General features: G+C 46.0%; 1 protein-coding gene across 4 annotated transcripts in view; it reads right to left on the bottom strand.

The window, feature by feature from the left end:
• Window positions 1-1,564: 1,564 nt before the first annotated feature.
• The window catches only part of pde1a (phosphodiesterase 1A, calmodulin-dependent), a 725,115-nt gene continuing 702,816 nt past the window's right edge, over window positions 1,565-23,863 (bottom strand). For 3 of the 4 annotated variants that reach the window (XM_038789235.1, XM_038789237.1, XM_038789238.1), the window contains 2 exons: window positions 6,188-6,316; window positions 1,565-3,038 (listed from right to left, as the gene is read on the bottom strand). In XM_038789235.1, the coding sequence (XP_038645163.1) occupies window positions 6,231-6,316 (86 nt within the window). In that variant the 3' untranslated portion in view covers window positions 1,565-3,038; window positions 6,188-6,230. The remainder of the gene's footprint in view (window positions 3,039-6,187; window positions 6,317-23,863) is intronic. The other variant, XM_038789236.1, reaches the window with a different exon arrangement.

The raw sequence follows: 23,863 nt of genomic DNA, 5'->3' as shown, positions 1-23,863 counted from the left end.
CAGAGTGCTAAAAGAGATGGCTAGGGAAATTGCAGATGCAGTAGTGATAATTTACCGAAATTCACTAGACTCTGGGGTGGTCCCGGTGGATTGGAAATTAGCAAACGTGACGCCACTGTTTAAAAAAGGAGGTAGGCAGAAAGCAGGAAATTATAGGCCAGTGAGTTTAACTTCGGTAATAGGGAAGATGCTGGAATCTATCATCAAGGAAGAAATTGCGAGGCATCTGGATAGAAATTGTCCCATTGGGCAGACGCAGCATGGGTTCGTAAAAGGCAGGTCATGCCTAACTAATTTAGTGGAATTTTTTGAGGACATTACCAGTGCAGTAGATAACGGGGAGCCGATGGATGTGGTATATCTGGATTTCCAGAAAGCCTTTGACAAGGTACCACACAAAAGGTTGCTGCATAAGATAAAGATGCATGGCATTAAGGGTAAAGTAGTAGCATGGATAGAGGATTGGTTAATTAATAGAAAGCAAAGAGTTGGGATAAATGGGTGTTTCTCTGGTTGGCAATCAGTAGCTAGTGGTGTCCCTCAGGGATCCGTGTTGGGCCCACAATTGTTCACAATTTACATTGATGATTTGGAGTTGGGGACCAAGGGCAATGTGTCCAAGTTTGCAGATGACACTAAGATGAGTGGTAAAGCGAAAAGTGCAGAGGATACTGGAAGTCTGCAGAAGGATTTGGATAGGTTAAGTGAATGGGCTCGGGTCTGGCAGATGGAATACAATGTTGACAAATGTGAGGTTATCCATTTTGGTAGGAATAACAGCAAACGGGATTATTATTTAAACGATAAAATATTAAAGCATGCCGCTGTTCAGAGAGACTTGGGTGTGCTAGTGCATGAGTCACAGAAGGTTGGTTTACAAGTGCAACAGGTGATTAAGAAGGCAAATGGAATTTTGTCCTTCATTGCTAGAGGGATGGAGTTTAAGACTAGGGAGGTTATGTTGCAATTGTATAAGGTGTTAGTGCGGCCACACCTGGAGTATTGTGTTCAGTTTTGGTCTCCTTACTTGAGAAAGGACGTACTGGCGCTGGAGGGTGTGCAGAGGAGATTGGCTAGGTTAATCCCAGAGCTGAAGGGGTTGGATTATGAGGAGAGGTTGAGTAGACTGGGACTGTACTCGTTGGAATTTAGAAGGATGAGGGGGGATCTTATAGAAACATTTAAAATTATGAAGGGAATAGATAGGATAGATGCGGGCAGGTTGTTTCCACTGGCGGGTGACAGCAGAACTAGGGGACATAGCCTCAAAATAAGGGGAAGTAGATTTAGGACTGAGTTTAGGAGGAACTTCTTCACCCAAAGGGTTGTGAATCTATGGAATTCCTTGCCCAGTGAAGCAGTTGAGGCTCCTTCATTACATGTTTTTAAGGTAAAGATAGATAGTTTTTTGAAGAATAAAGGGATTAAGGGTTATGGTGTTCGGGCCGGAAAGTGGAGCTGAGTCCACAAAAGATCAGCCATGATCTAATTGAATGGCGGAGCAGGCTCGAGGGGCCAGATGGCCTACTCCTGCTCCTAGTTCTTATGTTCTTATGTTCTTATTAATCGTTTATCAGGAAGGTTCTCGGAAATCACCGTTATAACGGCCGTTATAATATTTTAAATATTATAATATTCAATTTTGGAAATGAAAACATTCTGTGAATATATTTGAGGACAAAATTCAGGTTCTAAGAGTGAACTAACTTCTAACTAATGGTGGTGCATTGAGGTGGAGACTCTCCAGCTTGTTCGCCACATCTTCAGTGAAAGTGCCGTGGAAACCCCAGAAAAGCATGTGAGCACCGTTGACACAGTTTTCTCCGGTCTGAAGGTACAATGGATGAGTGGGTGAACTCCCATGCAAATTCACACCCAGAGTGTTTCTACACAAACAAAAAACAGTCTTTGCTCTCATTTTAAAAGGAGAATCTGAGTGATGAATGAGATTTCAATACAAATGTGCTGTTCGCGTAAATCGTCAGTTCAGATCCGATCTCTTTCAGAAATATAGCAATTAGCAAAATGCTGACTGCTGGCTGTTCACAATAGATTAGCATTCAACAGATACAATGCCGGGTGCACATTTTGAAAGGTCATAACAGCAAAAACTGGGCAGATACTTCAGCACATAGAGCATTAGTAAATTATTTAGTAAACATCTAAATTTCCTTTATCTTTTATTAATAACTACCATAAAGGTCGCTATGATTCATTGATATAACATCAAAGGTTTAGTGTATTTATAAATCCATGAAACATGCAAAAGTGACGTTACACTTGGATGTGATATGGCTCTGAGTAATGCTAACATAACTTTGTGGTGATGAACTTTGCACTACTTGAATCTTCAAATTTAGAATCTGAGCATCTAAATGTCATTTTACAACATTGGCGCCCAATTGCCTAGAAGCAGGGAGACAAATAAAAATATAACAGTCTCAATGTAACACTGTGGCTGTTTTTATGTTGTGCTAACATCAATAAGTAACCAGACAAATGAGTCTTTATACCAGTGTAACTCTAATGCACAGAGCTTCCACTCAATGTTTCATTCCAAAACTGAGGGTGTAATAGTTTCATCTGAGAATCAAATTGTTCTTACATGAAAGCCTAAAGACTAATGGTGCTTCTTGAGGCTATAAACTTTCTTGTCTGCCGTCACAGTGATGTTTGTATATTGTTTACTGGGAGGATTAGACGCACTACTAAAATTTTTAATTGTGTTGAGCTGAATTTCTTTAGGTTATAAAAGTACCATTATCAAAAGCACTTCTGTCAGGAGTACAAGTGTGGGCCCAAGAAACCTGCAACCTGATGGATAGTCAAATGACAAAGTTATTAAACAGGAAATTGATGGATTAAATAGTCAGAGAAAGACAAGTAATTTCTCCAGGTCTTCATTTTAAAGAAGAGTAGTGCCATGCAATCATGTTCACTTTGCTTGAAGTAATGCACCAGCAGTGTTGGAGGGATGTTTGGTAAAGGTGCAGGTATCAATTTCGAATCATCCCAGCACCATACCATGGTCTATCAATCTAAAGGAGCAAAAATACATGTTTTTATATCTCCATATTTTTACACAATACTGATTTTTTTTGTAGATATTGATATTTTATTGATATATATTGTTCTGTGATTAGCTCTCAATGAAAACAATCTTTTGTGATGATGCTTCACTATCTCAAAAAATTATTTAAGTTCAACACAACATCTCCATACCTGTTATACTAAAATAATATACAATGGGGACAATTCTATGTTTCATTTAGTTAATCATGAGGACCATCCACATTACCACTTCATAAATGTTCATTGTATCAGCTTGCTTTTGATAATGAAATCCCCCCCCCCCCCTTTACAGGATGTGGGCGTTGCTGGTTAGGCCAGCATTTATTGCCCATCACTAATTGCCTTTCAGAAGGTGGTGATGAGTTGCCTTCTTGAACTGCTGTAGTCCTTGATGTGTAGGTACACTGTGCTGTTGGGGGGGGGGGGGTGGAGTGACTTGGAGGGGAACCTCCAGGTGGTGAGGCTCCCAGGTATCTGCTGCTCTTGTCCTTCTAGATGGTAGTGGTCGTGGGTTTTGAAAATGCTGTCAGAGGAACCTTGGTGAGTTACAGCAGTGCATCTGGTAGATGGTGCACACGGCTGCCACTGTACGTCGGTGGTGAAGGGTTTAAATGTTAATGGAACTGGTAGCAATCAAGCGGGCTGCTTTGTCCTAGATGGTGTCAAGTTTCTTGAGTGTTGTTGGTGCTGCACTCACCCAGGCAAGTGGAGAATATTCCATTACATTCCTGACTTGTGCCTTGTAGATGGTGGACAGGCTTTGGGGAGTCAGGGGGTGTTATTCGCTGTAGGATTCCTAGCCTTTGACCTGCCCTGGAGCCAGAGTATTAATGTGACTAATCTAGTATACTCTGGTTTCCCTTCAGATCATATAAATCTTTTGCCTATTAATGTGACTAATCCATGGTAACCCCCAGGATGTTAATTGTGGGGTATTCAGCTCTGGTAATGTCAAGGGGTGGTGGTTAGATCCCCTCTTGTCGAAGATGGTCATTGTGTGGCACTTGTTTGGCACAAACGTAACTTGCTACTTGTCAGCCCAAGTTTGAATATTGTCGTTGATGAAGCAGCTGAAGATGGTTTGGCCTCCGACATTACCCTGAGGAATTCCTGCAGTGATGTCCTGGAGCTGAGATGATTGACCTCCAACCACCACAACCATCTTCCTTTGTGCCAGGTATGACTCCAACCAGCGGAGTTTCCCCCCTGATTCCAATTGACTCCAGTTTAGTGAGGCCTCCTTGATGCCATAGTCATTTATATCCTGCCTTGATGCCAAGGGCAGTCACTGTCACCTCACCTCCGGCATTCACTGCTTTTGTCCATGATTGAACCAAGGCTGTAATGAGGTCAGGAGCTTCGTGATCTGGCATAATGCAAACTGAGCGTCCGGGAACAGGTTATTGCTGAGTAAGTACTGCTTGATAGCACTGTTGATGCTCCTTCCATCACTTTGCTGATGATGGCGAGTAGACTGATGGGGCGGTAATTGGCTGGGTTGGATTTGTTTTGTTTGTTGTGTAAAGGACACACCTGGGCAAGTTTCCACATTGCCGGATAGATACCAGTGTTATAGCTGTACTGGAACAGCTTGGCAGGGAGCATGGCACGTTCTGGGGCAGAAGTCTTTAGTTATATTGCTGGGATATAGTCAGGGCCCATAGCCTTTGAAGTATCCAGGGCCTTCAGTCGTTTCTTGATATCGCATGGAGTGAATCTTATTGGCTGAAGACTGACATCTGTGATGCTGTGGACCTCCAGAGGAGGTCGAGATGGATCATCCGCTCAGCACGTCTGGCTGAAGATTGTTGCGAATGCCTCAGCCTTGTCTTTTGCACAAACATGCTGGGCTCCTCCATCATTGATTGTGGGGATATTTGTGGAGCCTCCTCCTGCAGTGAGTTGTTTAATTGTCCACCACCATTCACGGCTGGATATGGCAGGACTACAGAGCTTAGGTCTAATGCGTTTGTTGTGGAATCGCTTAGCTCTGCATTTTAATTGCTGCTTATGCTGTTTGGCACACAAGTAGTCTTGTGTTGTAGCTTCACCTGGTCGACACCTCATTTTTTGGTATGCCTGATGTTGTTCCTGGCATGCTCTCCTGCACTCTTCATTGAACCAGGGTTGATCCCCTGGCTTGGCGGCAATGGTAGAGTGGGGGATATGCCAGGTCATGAGGTTGCAGACTGTGGTTGAATAGAAGTAGTTTCTTTCTATCTATCTTATCTGTTGACCTTAATAAAAACAGAAAATGCGGGAAATACTCAGCAGGCCAGCAGCAGCTGAGGGAGGCAACAGAATTAACATTTTGGATTGATCATTGACCCAAAATGTTAATTCTATTTCTCTCTCCACAGATGCCATCTGGCCTTCTGAATATTTCCAGCATTCTTTGCTTTTATTCCAGATTTTCAGCAACATCAATATTTTACTAAAGTATTAATGTTCACATTAATAATTTATACTCTGCACTCCCTTCAAGGCCAATATATTTTGTAAAATGTGATATAACCAGGTGTTTGATTAGCTGAAACATGCCTTCTAGCCATGGTGTTCGTGGCCTCTAGATAGAATGACCAACACTATATTTGCCTTTTTGGCTATTTTCATTTGTATGGATTTTCTTTCCGCCCCATGTTTTGTTATTCCTAAACCTATCATCATCGAAGTTGAAAATTAGGGTGGTCTAGATACAGTTTTCTTGTTGATCAGCATCCATTGTGCTTTGTTGCACAATGTCATACGCAGTTTAGACAAGCTGAACTGGATGTAATAGCTTCCTATTGCACGGCAACTCACATAGCCAGAGGAATGACAAAACTCACCACATTAAACCATGGCTGATCAACTCGGAATTCAAGCTTACAATCTAATTGAGAGCAAAGTACTAAAATACCCCAACTAACTATCGGGATTTCAATTAATCACTGCATGGAGTTGCATGTTTCAAGCTTTTGACTAAAGGGAAGAAGGAAGCAAAGATTTGTGTGGATAAAATGCTAGGCCATGAATGAGGTTATCATATTACACACATTCCATTTGGGCTTCATTTATTCAATTGCATCTGAAATATTCTGACCAAGTCTACATGAGAAACAAATGTAGTCAATACCTTGGTATCCATGAAGGGCTGCATCCTTGGAATCTTTTCTGAACTAGTTGTGTATAAAAGCAGCTTTTTGCTCCAGTATTTCTTTGCTATTCATTGAATTTTCTGAATCTTCAAAGTGTTCCATCTCTCCTGAAAGTAACAGTTTAAATTAATAATAATAATCTTTATTGTCACATTAACACTCCAATGCAGTTACTGTGAAAATTCCCTCGTCGCCACATTCCGGCGCCTGTTCAGGTACACAGAGGGAGAATTCAGAATGTCCAAAATACCTAACAGCACATCTTTGGGGACTTGTGGGAGGAAACCGGAGCACCCGGAGGAAACCCATGCAGACACGGGGGAACGTGCAGAATCCACACAGTGACTCAAGCCTGAATCGAACCTGGGACCCTGGAGCTGTGAAGCACCAGTGCTAACTACTGTGCTACCATGCCGCCCAAATTAAGACTAAATTGTTTTCCAAAAATATCGATATTACACAAGAGATGGATATCAAAAAGCTAAATGTTAATGTTGTTTACTTCATGTTAACTTCAATAAAAATCTCTCCATTATTTCCTTCCTGAGAGGATAGTCTGGACTATTCCTTTGCTGTGATCATTTGTGCTCTGCTGTTGATCTCAAAAAGGAGGGGGAGGGTTCTCTTTAGGAGCCAGCTGGCCCACACTCTACCCAGTGTGACCTAAATCACAAATCACAAAAAGCCATGGTTCCACCACTAAGCCTGTTTGGCAAGCCTTGCTGGAGTGTACACAAACCAGTTTGAATCCAACTGCAACATACCATAAAGTAAGCAAGTAAGCCCCCATAGTCCCAGATGACCATAGGCTGCTTTCCCCTTTGAGGGGAAGTGCTGACTGGCAGTGATTTAATCCGAGGATCACCACACTTCAGGCGAGGAGCAAGGTTAATAAGGCATGGTCATCATGAATAACCTCAGCCAGTACAGGAATTGAACCCGCATTGTTGGCCTTGCTCTGCATCATGAAACATCTGAACAGCCAATGGAGATAAACTAGCAATATACCATGCGCTAGCACTCACTGACAAGGTTATACGCAGACATTTGGGTGATGTATGAAAGGACACCCTTAAGAGAAATAATGAATAAAATCAAAGTCCCCTCTTTCCATCTTGAAGATAATGACTGATGTGGTACTTGTACAGGCACAAGCAGTTCATTCTCACCCAAGTGAGCTTAAATGGGGAATGTTGACAGGATGTCATAGGCCCACATCCGGCAAGATTGACAGGAAAAGATGCAGGAGGAATTGACGTCATTGAAGGAATACACAAATCCTTCCACAGAAACCTTATCAGAAACAAAAACATGAATCTGAATAGAAACGACTGAACTCCAAAAAAGTGATTAAAAGTAATTCTTCAACTTTTACGTAAAACACATGTGAGTGTACTCTAAACTCCAAAAATCATCACATGGGACTTATATTATAAATTGCACAGTAGTGCATGGAAATGGCAATCAGAAATGAAAGTAGAACAGCAGCAGCAATCTAGATAACAACATATATAAGGGAATAGGGACACTCCCAATAGTCTCCTCACATGCACTACAAATCAAGACAATCCAGAAGGTTGGCCAAACAATATAAACTCAATTGTTTAGGGGACCAGGAGGCAGCTTAAAATTTGTTAAGAGGAGGTCATGTTTGACCAACTTGATTGAATTTCTGGAAAACGTGACCAGGTGTGTCGATGAGGCCAATGCATTTGATGTAGTTTACTTGGACTTCAGCAATTTTTTGATGAGGTTCCGCATGGGAGACTGATAGCGAAGGTAAGAGCCCCTGATATCCAAGGAAATTCGGCAAATTGGATCCAGAACTTGCTGAGTGGCAGGTAGCAGAGGGTGATGGCTGAGTCGTGTTTTTCTGACTGGAAGCCTGTGTTCAGTGCGGTCCCACAGGGATCAGTGTTCGGGTCCTTGCTGTTTGTGGCATATATAAATAATTTAAACTTGAATGTAGGAGGGTTGATCAGTAAGTTCACGGATGATACAAAAATTGGTGGAGTAGTAAATAGTGAGAATGATAGCCTTAGATTACAGGAGTGGTCAGATGGGCTGATCAGTGGCAAATGGAATTCAGTCTGGATAAGTGTGAGGTGATGCACTTGGACAGAACAAACAAGGCATGAGAATACATGATGAACTGAGAACCCTGGGAAGCACCAAGGATCAGAGCGACCTTGGTGTGCATGCACTCAGGTCCTTTAAGATTGCATTGCGTGCAGTTCTGGAATCCTCATTATAGGAGGGATGTGATAGCAGTGGAAAGGATGCAGAAGAGATTTGCCAGAATGCTGCCTGTCATAATATCCACTCATGTATATAATGAGATGCAGACAGGCAGTGATACATAGGATGACCAGTAAGCATACAACACAGTACAGCCAATCACCAGACAGGACACAACCACTATAAAGCCAGAGGGCACTGGGTTTCCTGTTCTCTCGGGACCCAGCTACTGAGACAGTCAGAGTCCACGAGCTAGCAAGGGCAAACACCATGTGGTAGCTAGTAAGTCTGGTCAGGCTACTACAAGGTCACCAGTCAGATCAGTATAGTGTCGGCCCACAGCTGAATATGTGTAGCAGTTCTATAGTTGAATAAAACAGTATTGGATCTTCTCCAGTGTTAGACGTCTGTTTCTAACTTCCCTGCATCGAGTGCAGTCCACATCGAACCAACCTGCCTAACACATTGCTACCTGAGCTGGAGAGTTTTAGTTATGAAGGGAGATTGAATAGCTTGGGATTGTTTTCCTTGGAGCAGAGGAAGCTGACCAGCAAGCAGCTATCCAGCGAAATGGAAAACATCCAGCCTCCTCTGCAACTCCGCATCTCCGGCAACCTCAGCGCCAACTGGAAAATCTTCAAGCAAAAATTCTTCTTGTACATCGAGGCCTCCGACCTGGAGGCAGCATCGGATGCCAGGAAGGTCGCGCTATTTCTCTCCACTGTGGGGATCACGCTATTCATATCTCCAACTCCCTTACATTCGCCAAAGGCGAAGACAAAACAAAATTCAAAACAGTCCTGCTGAAGTTCGACAGCCACTGCGACATTGAGGTGAATGAGAGCTTTGAATGGTACATCTTCCAGCAGAGGTTTCAGGGTAAGGATGAACCTTTTCACTCCTTCTTGACCCATCTCCGCATCCTAGCGCAGTCATGTAACTATGACTCAACGGCTTATTCCATGGTCCAGGATCATATAGTTTTTGGGGTCCACTCCGACTCCCTGCAGCAGCAGCCCCTTAATATAAAACAGTTGATCCTCTCTGTCGCTATTGAGACGTTCGTTGTCCATGAGTATGCCAAGAATTGTTACTCCTGCATCAGGGCGGCAGAAACTGCAAAGCTGGCCTCCCACGAGCGGAAAGGGTGCAGGCCTTCGCACAGATGCAGGGCCTGAGTATCGAGGAGAGTGGCCGTTTCGTGCGCTTTTCCCGGATCCCTGCACATGCGCGCCACGACCGAGTGGACGACGAGACCGACAACCCAACTGCGCAGGTGCGTACGTCGACCGACCGCACTGCGCATGCACGATGGCGCACGGTATCAGCATCATGACGTGTCCGAATTGTGGCTCCGCTCACTTAAAGCGGCAATGTCCGGCAAAACGATGCCGATGTCTCCAGTGTGGCAAGCTTGGCCACTACGCAGCCCGTTGCAAATCTGCTCCATCGCCCAGCAGCCAGCGATTCCAGCTGCGGCGCAGAAGTGTCCGCTCAATACAGCAAGGCATGCCAGATCGATCCCGACAGCCCAACGGACCCTGATGCTGACTGCCTCGTCTCCATATCAGGTGGGCATCATAACCACGCATGAGCTGGCCTCCACCACACCTGCGCAATGCCTCTCGAACCTCAGTGTGGATCCAGACGACGAGTGGTGTGCTTTCCTTACAGTTAACAAGGCTCGCATCTGATTTAAACTGGACACCAGGGCGTATGCGAACCTCATCTCACAATCCGACCTCGACACCATCCAGGCCCGACCAAGCATTCTTCCACCGGCCTGCCAGCTCCTTGACTACAATGGCAATGCCATAGCTGCCAGTGGCTCGTGTCAACTAGGGGTATCCAACAAGGCGATCAAGGCAACATTACGGTTTGAAATCATCAGGCCTGACAGGGCGGCCCTGCTCCGTGCTCGCGCCTGCAAGCTCCTGAACCTGGTTCAGTGAGTCCACACCATGTCATCGTCACTGGCGATGGCCTCGCCCGATGGAAATTTGCAAGCCGTCATGCACGACATTATCACACAGTACCACAGCGTATTCGATGGAATGGGCACGCTCCCGCACCGATATAAAATCCTGCTCAAGCCGAACGCCACCCCTGTAGTTCATGCACCACGGCGGGTGCCGGTGCCCCTCAAGGATCGTCTGAAAAAGCAACTACAGGACCTCCAAGACCAGGGCATCGTCTCGAAGGTCACAGAGCCAACAGACTGGGTCAGCTCCATGGTCTGTGTAAAGAAGCCATCAGGGGAGCTCCGCATTTGCATTGATCCTAAGGATCTAAACCGCAACATCATGCGGGAGCATTACCCGATCCCGAAACGTGAAGAGTTGACCAGTGAGATGGCTCATGCCAAATCCTTCACTAAGCTGGACGCCTCCCAGGGCATTTGGCAAATACAGCTGGACGCGTCCAGTCGCAAGCTGTGCACGTTCAACACCCCGTTTGGTCGCTACTGTTACAACCGCATGCCTTTCGGCATCATATCTGCCTCTGAAGTGTTTCAGTGCATCATGGAGCAGATGATGGAGGGCATCAAAGGGATGCGAGTATACGTTAAGGACGTGATTATCTGGTCCACAACGCCCCAGGAACACATTGCTCGCCTCAAGCAGGTCTTCCAGCGAATTCATGAACATGGTCTCCAGCTCAACAGGGTCAAGTGCTCATTTGGACAATCGGATATGAAGTTTCTCGGTGACCACATCGCGCAGCAGGGTGTGCGGCCAGACGCCGACAAGGTCTTGGCGATCAACGCCATGAAGACCCCGGAGGACAAGGAGGCGGTCCTCCACTTCCTCGGGATAGTCCACTTTCTAGGGAAATTCATTCCCAATGTGGCATCCCACACCACGACGCTCCGCCATCTCGTTAAGAAGTCAATGGAATTCCAGTGGCTGCCCACACATGAAGCGGAAGGCGTGAGCTGAAGGCAAAGCTCACCACAGCCCCAGTTCTAACGTTCTTCGACCCAACCAAGGCAAACAGCTGATCATTGCAGATGCCCTATCCCAGTCCATCACCACACCTTGTGAACAAGGTGACTTCATCTGCCACATAGAAGAGCAAGTGCAATTGTGTGCCACCAACCTCCAAGCCTCTGACGAACGGGTGGTCCACATTCTTGAGGAAATGGCCAAGGATCCTCTACTGCACCGTGTGATGCAGCACCTTACCCATGGCTGGCAGAAGGGACAATGTCCCCAATTCTTTAATGTGAGAGACGAGCTGACGGTTGTGGAGGGAATCCTTCTGAAACTCCACAGGATCGTTATTCCTCAGAGCATGCAGGCTATGGTGCAGGGTGAACTCCATGAGGGTCACCTTGGAGTCGGGAAATGCCGGCGCAGAGCTCGGGAGGTGGTTTATTGGCCGGGCATTAACCAGGACATTGCCAACACGGTACTCAACTGCCCCAACTGTCAGAAGTTTCGACCGGCTCAACCCAAGGAAACACTGCAACAGCACGAGATCATGACCTCTCCATGGTCCAAAGTATGTGTAGACCTTTTCCATGCCAAGGGGCGTGACTACGTACTCCTGGTCGACTACTTCTCCAGTTACCCAGAAGTGGTGAAACTGTCCGCCCTCACGTCGAAGGTGGTCATCAAAGCCTGCAAAGAAACGTTTGCCAGGCACGGGATACCACTCACGGTAATGAGCAACAACGGTCCATGCTTTTACAGCGTGGAATGATCTGATTTTGCACAGTCCTACAACTTGGGTCACGTTACCTCCAGTCCCCACTACCCGCAATCAAACGGGAAGGCCGAGAAAGGGGCAGCACGGTAGCATGGTGGTTAGCATAAATGCTTCACAGCTCCAGGGTCCCAGGTTCGGTTCCTGGCTGGGTCACTGTCTGTGTGGAGTCTGCACGTCCTCCCCGTGTGTGCGTGGGTTTCCTCCGGGTGCTCCGGTTTCCTCCCACAGTCCAAAGATGTGCGGATTAGGTGGATTGGCCAGGCTAAATTGCCCGTAGTGTCCTAAAAAGTAAGGTTGGTGGGGGGGGGGGGGGGGGGGGGGGGTTGTTGGGTTACGGGTAGAGGGTGGATACGTGGGTTTGAGTAGGGTGATCATTGCTCGGCACAACATCGAGGGCCGAAGGGCCTGTTCTGTGCTGTACTGTTCTATGTTCTAAAGCGGTCCATATTATCAAGCGGTTGCTGTGCAAAGCTGCAGACTCAGGCTCCGACTTCAACCTGGCAATGCTGGCATACAGGGCAACCCCACTGTCCACTGGGTTGTCTCCAGCGCAGGTGCTCATGAATCGCACTCTGAGGACCACAGTTCCAACCATCCATGTTCCAGACCTTGACTACCTCACGGTTTTACAAAAAATGCAGCAGTCCCGGGCCCAACAGAAGGCCACATATGATGCTTATGCCACGGATCTACCTGAGCTGGCTCCAGCCGATCATGTTCGCATCCAGTTGCCTGAGGGCGGCTGGTCAGCCACAGTTGTTGTTGTCAAACAAGTTGCCCCAAGGTCTTTCCTTGTCCGCATGGCTGATGGCTCCCTGCTACGGCGCAAGAGACAGGCATTGCGAAGAGTTCCACGCCCACCACCTGATCGCAGTGCTCTGCCGGCCATCATAATTTTTCTGGACGTACCCTGCCACAAGGCCACCGATCTGCCAGCGATCCTGCCGGCCCACGCGACCACCGCGATGGCAGCGATCCCACCTCTCCACATGCAGGCGGCTCCTGATCCACCTCTGCGGCGATCGACAAGAATTCGTCGCCCACCACAAGGACTGAATCTGTAGACTGAACTTTTGTAAATTTTGTGACTGATTAATCGATTTAACCTTTGTAAATATTGCTTTGTTTGCCAGGTATCTGCACTATCTACACCTTCCCATGTGTATACGATTGTTCAAGCACCCTTTGTATATAGCCAGGCATATATATACGTATACACATCTCAGTATTTATTTAACAACAAAGAAAAGGGGAAGATATCATAATATCCACTCATGTATATAATGAGATGCAGACAGGCAATGATTGACACATAGGATGACTAGTAAGCACACAACACAGTACAGCCAATCACCAGACAGGACACAACCATTATAAAGCCAGAGGGCGCTAGGTTTCCCGCTCCCTCGGGACCCAGCTACTTAGACAGTCAGAGTCCACGAGTTAGCAAGTGCAAACACCATGCGGTAGCTAGTAAGTCTGGTCAGGCTACTACAAGGTCACCAGTCAGATCAGTATAGTCTCGACCCACAGCTGAATATGTGTAGCAGTTCTATAGTTGAATAAAACAGTGTTGGATCTTCTCCAGTGTTAGACGTCTGTTTCTAACTTCCCTGCATCGAGTGCAGTCCACATCGAACCAACCTGCCTAACACATTGCTACCTGAGCTGGAGAGTTTTAGTTATGAAGGGAGATTGAATAGCTTGGGATTGTTTTCCTTGGAGCAGAGGAAGCTGAGGTGGGGGGAGGGGGGAGGGGGGGCAGGGGAACATGATTGAGATGTGTAAAATTATGAGGGGCATAGTGTTCTTGACGGATGGCCTGATTTATTATAAGAACTCTTGTAGCTTAAGCTACAAATGATTTATTAACATTAATGGTGGCTAAACTATATACAATACAATAGATGAATACCTGTAAAATCATGCACAAGCAACCTCTCTCTTCAGCTTCCTCCAGCCAGTCTGAGGTCAGCTGACTGTAATATTCACTTATATACTAGTGAGACTACTAGTGGTTAGTCGGTGAATGAAATTAAAATCGCTTATTGTCACAAGTAGCTTCAAATGAAGTTACTGTGAAAAACCCCTAGTCACCACATTGCGGCGCCTGTTCGGGGAGGCTGGTACGGGAATTGAACCGTGCTGCTGGCCTGCCTTGGTCTGTTTTCAAAGCCAGCGATTTATCCCTGTGCTAAACCAGCCCCTAGTTTGTGAATTACAACACAACCATGATATCACTACAATAGATAGACAGGAAGAAACTTTTCCCCTTGGTGGAGGAATCAATGACAAGGGGGAATAGTTTTAAGGTAAGGTTTAGAGGGTGATGAGAGTCTCGAACTCACTTCCTGAAATTGTGGTGCAGGCAGAGACCCTCATAACATTTAAGGAGTATTTAGATGCACTTGCGATACCGAAGCATAAACGGCTATGGGCCAAGTGCTGGAAAATGGGATAAGAATAGTTAGGTGGTTGTTTTTGACTGGCGCAGACGCGATAGACCGAAGGGCCTTTTCTGTGCTGTAGACTTGGTAAAAATCCTTAAGCTGTTTTATTTTACAGAAAGCAGGTGAGCATACAAAATAATTGATGTAATTAAGGGCACCACTTTGGCCAGGGATGGGAACGGTGGGGGTTCGAGGTGGTGCAGGATGGTGGGGAATGGGAGCAGGATGTACTTCACACATCCGCAGCTCATGACAGAAGAGATACATTTAGAAGTTTAGCTGCCTTCAATCAGAAGAAATTTTTGTCACATAGATTTCTGAAACATGATTTATGGGCTTTAAGGACTTAAGGAAAAGGTCTAAACCTACCAGAGTTCATTGGATAGGCCTTTTGAAGAGGTTCAGGCACCGTTTAGGTTGGTTGCCAGTCGACATAAATGCGTGTAAAGAAGCTGGATAAAGTCTGTGGAACTGTCAAGCTGTAAGTCATTTAAATCCCTCACCCTTTAGATTTGTTTTAAAAAACATCTTGCTGTGATTTTCAATTGAAAAGAAAACAGTGCTTGCAATTTCAATAGATATTTGTTGATATAAGTCTGAGAGTTGTCATCATAGTATTAGTATTGCTTGATTGCTTCCACACACAGCAGGTGCCTGTAAATTCACAGTTTGCCAGCTCCAAGTAGTTTTGAAAGGATTTTCTGTCTTTACCATGGGGCTATGAATACAAAGGTTTGTTTTATAATGGATTAAGTACTCAAAGTGTTTTAAATATATTGAATGGGCTTTTATGCATGAAAGTGTTTTTTTTAGAGATAGTGAAGTCTGTAATAGATACTTATAACTTTAAAAAATTTCATCTAGAAATAGAAATAGAAAATCACGTATTGTCACAAGTAGGCTTCAATGAAGTTACTGTGAAAAGTCCCTAGTCGGCACATTCCGGCGCCTGTCCGGGGAGGCTGGTACGGGAATCGAACCGTGCTGCTGGCCTGCTTGGTCTGCTTTCAAAGCCAGCGGTTTAGCCCAATGAGCTAAACCAGCTAACCCAGCTAAATCAGCTGGATTCTGGAGGTCTGCCCATTGTGGATATTGGGTGAATTGGCATTGATGGTCCAAGGGCAAAGGATGGCGGTGGGAAGCATGGGTTGGCATGATTTGCCACCAAATTGGCTTCAGGGCTATGGGCCTATATGGGAGTTCATGGGTTAACATGAGTTGGCAATAAACTGGCATGGAGGGTATGAGGAGTCAAGGAAATGTGGGCAGAGGGCACAAGGTGACATTGAGTATAAGGGGTCATGGGAGTGGATGAGGGAGATGGAGTGGCATGAGTTGACATGGATGGGGCATGGAGACTGTATGCAGGATGCAATGTTAGCACCCACTTTCCTGGAGCAAAGGTCTCATGAAATAATAATAATCATTATTAGTGTCACAAGTAGGCTTATATTAACACGGCAGTGAAGTTACTGTGAAAATCCACTAGTTGCCACACCCCGGCACCTGTTCGGGTACACAGAGGAAGAATTCAGAATGTCCAATTCACCCAAAAAGTGCATCTTTCGGAACACCTGGAGGAAACCATGCAAGGGGAGAACGTGCAGCCTCCGCACAGACAGTGGCCCAAGCCGGAATTGCATTTCAGGGAAGTTTCCCTCGAGTTGGGCTTGAGGAGTCATGGGTTTTACACACAAGGGAGCAAAAACGCGGGAAAAAGCGTCACCTTCATTCAGCTAACTACAGAAACCTCCTTGAGAGTAAGGAAAATAATTTACAAATACGACACTATCCTTATTAGTGGACTCCCTTTTCAGGCCAGATCAGGATTCCTGCCAGGACCGAGCCAGTTCACTGGTTCTGCTTCCATTTCTCTCTGTTCCCAGACAAAACAAGAGTAGCCGCTCTGAGTACTGATTTGCCAGCAGACCTGCCCTGTCAATAAAACTGAGCACTTTTTCCCATTCTCCCCTTGGGATGCGTGCTTAAAGGAAACATCTCTCATCGTCAAAGTGAATAAGCATTGTCGCGGCTTGATTCTTCTGGGATTTGACAATTAACCTTCACTGAATCAGTTTCCAATGGACCGTGAGTTGTGACATTCCACAAATTGGTTCATCCGACTTTAATTTTAAAATGACAATGCCTGCAGCAGTTTCCTGTTGAGCTATTTCAATTCACTTTATTTTAAAACATAATGCTTAAGCATAACTTATTTGTTGTTACTTTAAAAAAAAATCAAATTGAGGGGCAATTAAATATGCATGCATGCATAAAAACAGGAGACTGAGGGTCTGCTAAGACAAAGGCCATTCCAACCTCCCTTTCAACTCATAATGGCTGGGGTTTTTAGCAGTTTTGAAACCCTGCCAGATTCCAGATGATGAAGACACATCTTTTGTTGAAGACCTGGTAGAGAGGTGAGGGTCATGTGATATAGGCCATCTTAACTTGTTGAACTAGTAATATTGCCTTGCTGAGATGAAGAGCTCAGTCTGCACCTTAACATCCGACCAGCAGCCACACAGTAAATAGCTCCACCCAGATTGATCACCTGACTCCATCTATGCTGCTTCTGTTGTAAGTTCTGTACCATTACCTACAGGACTGACTCACCTCTGCATTCCACAATGATCTTGTGAAATCAACAGCACTGGAAAAGTGAATTATGCAGCATTGGTTTTCGACCTGCCAACCTCCATGAAGAGATTCTAGACTCTGGAATCCAAGTGAACAGATTTTTTTTTTCCTCTGTGGTCTCATACAGTAAATCCTTCTTTTCTCTATCACTATCTTTACTGTCTAAGTGTAGAAACAATGTTGTGAGCCCTTCTCCCGCGGTTTCAGTGTGTGTATGTAATTCATCCTACCTCAGGTTTGCAGTGGGGACAATTTGATCTGTCCCTCTGCCTGTTGATGATCTAGTCGGGTGGATGCCAATGCATAGAATGGGGGATGATTCCAAGATGTGTTGTGGCAATTAGGGAGCAGGAAACTGTGTTGGTCATTAAGAGCTCATTCTCAGCACATCTTTAGCAGGGGATCATTGCTGTTATAACTGCCAACTCCCTTTATTCCAATTATTGTTTTTGTGCTTTGTGATCTGCACCACTTCTGTTGAAGTCATCAAGAATGAGTAGCTTGACTGACTATGGCACAGTAGCAATCAAGGAGTGGAGGTCATCATAGAGAATGTATCCTTGACTTCAACAGCGTTGGTCGTGGTGTGGAAGTACATACTTTTCAGAATTGCTTGCTTAATGCTATGCAGGGGGAGTTTAAGCACCAGACGATAATTAACATGCTTGGAAGGCATGTATTATAATTCTAGCAAAGGAACTCAAAAATCAGTAAGATGCATGTTGAAAAGATGTTATTTCAGACTATATTCTTTTCTAGAAATGATGGCTGACTTATTATTAAAACAGCTTTAATATTCTATTATGCACTGTGTTAGTACCATTAGACTCCAGAGCGTAGGCGACATATAAACAGCAGCAACCTGTTGCTGCAGCAACATAGGCCATTCAGAATCTTTCTGGAGAAAACTAATACTATTACCCCGCTGTAAATATATAATCTTATATATTTCTTTTCCTCAATCATTCATCCAATCTCCCTTTAAATGGCTTCAGCACTTCCTCCAGAAACTCTCCATGAAAATATGTTTCTCCTGGTCTTTCTCCTCATTCTCCAAGTGATAAATTTTAAATTAATGGGGCTGGATTCTCCGATTTTGAGACTAAGTGCTGACGCTAGCGTGGAAACAGTGGCGTTTTACGCCCAAACAAACAGCACAAAACCTCCTCCGATCCTCCGTCTGGTGGAGGGCTAGCAGGCACACAGCGCTCCGGCTCTAGCTGCGGATATGGCCGGAGAATTGCCCGGTCCGTGGCTGCGCATGTGGACCCGGCCTGCCAAATAGTGTCCCCCTTTGGCCTGCCTCGCCACACCCAGATCACCCCCCCCTCCCCCACCAGTGCCTTCAGCCCCCGCCAAAGCCCCCCCTGCCCGCGGATCGGCTACCCCCTACTGTAGCAGTGCTGGACTCAGTCCACAGCTGCCATGCAAGGTTCCCGAAAACAAATAGCATGAGCGACCTACGCCGTCGGGTACTTGGCCCATCAGGGGCGGAGCATTGGGGGAGGGCCTCAGGTAATGTCCTGAATTCATCTATGCGGCGTACTCTGCAAATACGCCATTTTGGAGGGGCGGATAATTGCAAAATCGCCGCTGCCCCCCCCAATTTCAGTTTCATCTGGGATTCTCCAGCCGATCGCTGAATGTGATTTTGGCATCAGAGTTCGGAGAATCCCGCCCACATCACTGAGTCTCCATGAGAAGTCTTAGTGCTCCCCTATTCACTCTATCTAAAACACTTTAGGAACTTGCAAACCTCTATTAAATGTGCCTCTGTTGCTCCAGTAGAAATAGTCCTGGTATCGGAAGTCCTTCCTCATCCTGGTGAATCAATCTTGAATATTCTCTATGGCTTCTCATAATGGGGTGGGCACTCTGTAGTCTAATTGTTGCCTAATCAATGTTCTGTATAAATTAATCAATACTCATAACCTGCTCCTTGATAAATAGAGCCTCAAATTCTATTTACTTTTTTATGGCTTTACCGGAGAACTTTGGGTTGTTGAATATGTTGCATTCCTGTATGTCATCAGGGATTGGCTCAGCCATTGTGACAATGATCCTTGCTCATGAGTAACCTTCTATGAATACTTAATTGTCAATTCAGATAACCCATTTGTGGCAAAATGATAAAGAGTGGATTGAATATGTTGCATTCTATTCCCCTTTGATAATTTGTGAATTATTATGGAATGAACTGTGGCCATTGTCAGTGGCAAGTTGCTCAGGGTAACCGAATCTTGCAAAAATCTCACCCAGTCTTTCTATTTTTCTCTCCGAGGACGTAGTCTTCATGATGGTGACTTCAGGCCATTTTGAGTGTGCGTCTACCGCAATGAAAAACATTTGTCCTTCTAATGGTCCGCATAATCTGCATGAACTCTTTGCCAGAACCCTTCTGGCCATTCCAATGGATGTAATAGTGCCAGTGGCTGCAGGTTTCAAACACATACCCATCTGTTCCTCAATTTCGCCATCGAGAGCACTGGCCACCAAAAATAGCTTCTGGTTATCGTCTTTCATGGGGCGGCATGGTAGCACAGTGGGTGGCACTGTTGCTTCACAGCTCCAGGTTCCCAAGTTCGATTCCCAGCTTGGGTCACTGTCCGTGCGGAGTCTGCATGTTCTCCCTGTGTCTGCATGGGTTTCCTCCGGGTGCTCCAGTTTCCTCCCACACATCCCGAAAGACATGCTGTTCGGTGAATTGGATATTCTAAGTTTTCCCTCTGGCTGGAATGTGGCGACAAGGGGCTTTTCACAGTAACTTCATTGCAGTGTTAATGTAAGCTTACTTGTGAAAATAAAGATTATTATTATTGAAGCTGGTTTAGGGCACACTCCCGTAACAGAGGAGACAACCATCCTGATTGGATAATTTGAGTCTTCAGGTAATATTTTGCTTCAACTTTGGGTTTGCTCCCGCAGTCTTGCCATGAAGTACCATGCCAATAACCTCTGAGAGGAGTGGATTTTTTCTGGCATACTTCACAACTTGTTCTGATGTGACAGGAGTGAAATCCAATTTTTCAAAACAGAAAATATGATTGCACAAATTATGTTTTGACCGACTCATTGGGTAAAGCCAATCTAGAGAGTTCACCAGCGTTCCTATGGAGATTCGTTCACAATATTTTATTGAATAGGTGTGAGTTGACAACAGTACTGCCCATCTCTGCATCTGGCTCGCTGCTAGAGATGGAATACTGGTGTGCAGCCCCAGTATCATTGTCAATGCTCGATGATCTATTAGCAAAGTAAGTTTTCGGCCATATAGATATTGATAGAAATGTTGATTCTGAAAATGATGCCAAGAGCTTCCTTCTCTATCTGTGCATAATCAATTTTTACTTCATTCAAGGATCTTGAGACAAATGCTATTGGCTTCTCCTCACCCACCCTGTAAGGTGATGCATCGCAAGCTAGTTACAAAGTAACTTGGGATCAAAGTACATCAGGACTTCTGACTTTAATAATGTCTCTTTAGCTTGTGAGAACCATAACCTGTTTTGACACACTAAGTTGTGTAAAGGCTCAAGAATAGGCCAAATCTTCGGTAATATTTTAATAAGCCCAAAAATGAACAAAGTTAATTTATATTTAGAGGTGCAGGTTTTCACCAGTTATCGGGCGCGATTCTCCGTAACCACGACGGGTCGGAGAATAGCGGGAGGGCCTTCCCGTCATTTTTCCCGACCTCCCGCTATTCCCCCCCCCCCCCCCACGGCCGCCCCACGACACGAATCGCTGCTCGCCGTTTTTTACGGCGAACAGCGATTCATCCCAGGCCGATGGGCTGAGTTCCCAGGCCTTTACGGCCGTTTTCACGAACGCAAACACACCTGCTCTCACCGTTCGTGAAAACGGCCGCAAAGTGCCGTCCGGGACTACCATGGCACCGATTGGCACGGCCGGGTTGCGTGGGCCTGCGATCAGTGGGCACCGATTTTCAGAATCAACATTTCTATCAATACCCGCACATTCTTTGTTCCTCCGCCGCCCCGGAGGATCAGTCCGCGGGGTGGCTGAGGGGCATGACGGCCCGCACATCCGCGGGTTTGGCGCATATGCGCGATGACGTCATTCGCGCATGCGCGGGTTGGAGCCGTCCAATCCGTGCATGCGCGGCTGACATCATCGTGTGCGTCAGCCGCCGCGACGCTTGGTGCGCAGACTTAGTGACGGTCGCTAAGCCGCGATGCCGTGCTTCACGGGGCCGCGCTGCTAGCCCCGCCCAGGGGGGAGAATCGGGTCCCGGGAGGGGGAGTGGAGGCTGCCGTGAAACACGGCCAGTTTCACGGCTGCTTTTACGACTCTCCGCATTTGTGGAGAATCGCGCCCGGCATGTCCGGTTTTGCAACACGCCGCTCGGAGAAACGCAACCACACCTGGTCGCTGCCGTCATGAACATGGCGCGCCAGATAAGTGTGGGGCCTGTGGGGGGCGGATCGGGGATCGAGCACCACGACCGTGCTCGGGAGGGGACGGGCCCGCGATCAGTGCCCATCGATCGTCGGGCCGGCTTCTCAAGGAGACGCACTCTTTCCCCTCTGCCGCCCCGCAAGATCAAGCTGCCACGTCTTGCGGGGCGGCTGAGGGGAAAGACGGCAACCGCGCATGCGCGGGTTTGAGCTGTCCAATCCGCGCATGCGCGGCTGACGTCATTAGGCGCCACGGCGGCGTCATTCTTGGCACGCCGGGCCTTGAAGCCAGGGACAAGGCCGGCGGCCGAGTTTCCCGGTACTGCCCTCCTATCCCCCCGGGGAGGGGAGAGGCTTCCAACGCCGTCATGAACCTCTCCGGGTTTCACGACGGCGTCGGGCCTTGCGGAGAATTCCACCCATCATTTTCACTTTTGAAGGTGATTTGTGCAGTCCCTTTGTATCTATGATATACCCCAGGTATTCAATAGAATATCTGTAGAATTCACATTTATCCTTCCGTACTCGTAGTCCGAAGCATCTAAATTTGGAAGATGCTGTTCTTAATTCTTTCCAGTAACTAAGATATCATCTAAGTAGCACTAGACTCCTTCTAGTCTGCTTAGAATTTGATGCATGAGGGCAGCACGGTGACCCAGTGGGTTAGCCCTGCTGTCTCACGGCGCTGAGGTCCCAGGTTCGATCCTGGCTCTGGGTCACTGTCCGTGTGGAGTTTGCACATTCTGCCCGTGTTTGCGTGGGTTTCACCGCCACAACCCAAAGATGTGCAGGGTAGGTGGATTGGCCATGCTAAATTCACCTTAATTAGAAAAAATAAATTGGGTACTCTAAATTTAAAAAAAAAAGATTTTGATGCTTGGTACTTTGGAACAACGCAGGTGTGGACATGATGCCAAATGGATGACTTTTATATCTCAACAGCCCTTTGTGTGTCACAATTGTCAAATATTTTTGAGATTCTGGATCCACATTTATCTGGAGATAAGCTTGACGGAGGTGAACTTTATTGGAATGCTGACCTCCAGCCAAACTAATAAATAAATCACTAATTAAAGGCATAGGGTGCTGCTCTGCACATAGTACCAGATTGATAGTGACTTTAAAGTCGCAACATATTCGTACTGAATAATCTTTGTTCATCACAGGTACTGTCGGCATGGACCAATCACTTATCGGGTTTGAGAATCCCTTTCTTGACCAGCCTCTCTAACTCTGCCTCGACTTTAGGCCCGATGGCATACCGCACTTATCTAGCCTTTAAACATTTTGTTTGGCCTTTGTTCTCAATCTTTAACATGGCTGAGAACTATTCTGTGCTTCCCAGCTTTCCATTAAAGATAATGCCATGTTTCTTTAAAATCTTCAGTAGACTTGCTTTGGACTCCGACATGAGATCCTCCTCAGCCCAGTTTAGCTTGATTCTCTCCAGCCAGATCCTCCCCATTAGGGCTGGATAATTACCCTTAATGACGTGCAGGGACAAAACTGCACATTTATATCGATACGGACCCTGAACGGATCACTTCCCCAGTGTAGGTTTTTAGTATTATCTTTTGAGGGTTTTAAGGTGATATGTCATGGTTTCTATTGATAAACAGTTTCTGGTACCACCAAAACTGCTACTCCAGTCCATCTTTATTTCCACCGGTTGTCCATCCAGTAAAAAAGTGACCCAGTAATGGTTTGTTGCACCCGTAATGGCCCGCGTGTTCAACATCTGACTGTGACTGGTTCTTTTTCATAAAATCATAGAATCCCTACAGTTCAGAAGAAGACTATTCAGCCCATCGAGTCTGCACCGGCCCTCCTTGCCCATTCCCCCTATTCCCATATCCTAACCTGCACATCCTTAGACACTAAGGGGCAATTTATCATGGCCAATCTACCAAACCAGCACATCTTTGGACTGTTGGAGGAAACCGGAGCACCCAAAAGAAACCCACACTGACACGGGGTGAAAGTGCAAACTCCACACAGACAGTGACCCAAAGCCAGAATTGAACCTGGGTCCCTAGTGCTGTGATCATCATGCCCTTTTTGTATCATGTAGATACTCTTTCTCCTATTCGATTTTTCACTTGGTTCTTGCTCTTTATAATTCTTGATTCAACACAATTTTCCAACACACACATTCGATGTTCCCCTTCTTGCCATAATTCTTGTATTTTACATCTTT

The sequence above is a fragment of the Scyliorhinus canicula genome, chromosome 2 (genome assembly GCF_902713615.1).
Source record: "Scyliorhinus canicula chromosome 2, sScyCan1.1, whole genome shotgun sequence".
NCBI lineage: Eukaryota > Metazoa > Chordata > Chondrichthyes > Carcharhiniformes > Scyliorhinidae > Scyliorhinus > Scyliorhinus canicula.
Note: the sequence above shows the minus strand (reverse complement) of the source record. Positions and strands in the feature narration are given on the sequence as shown.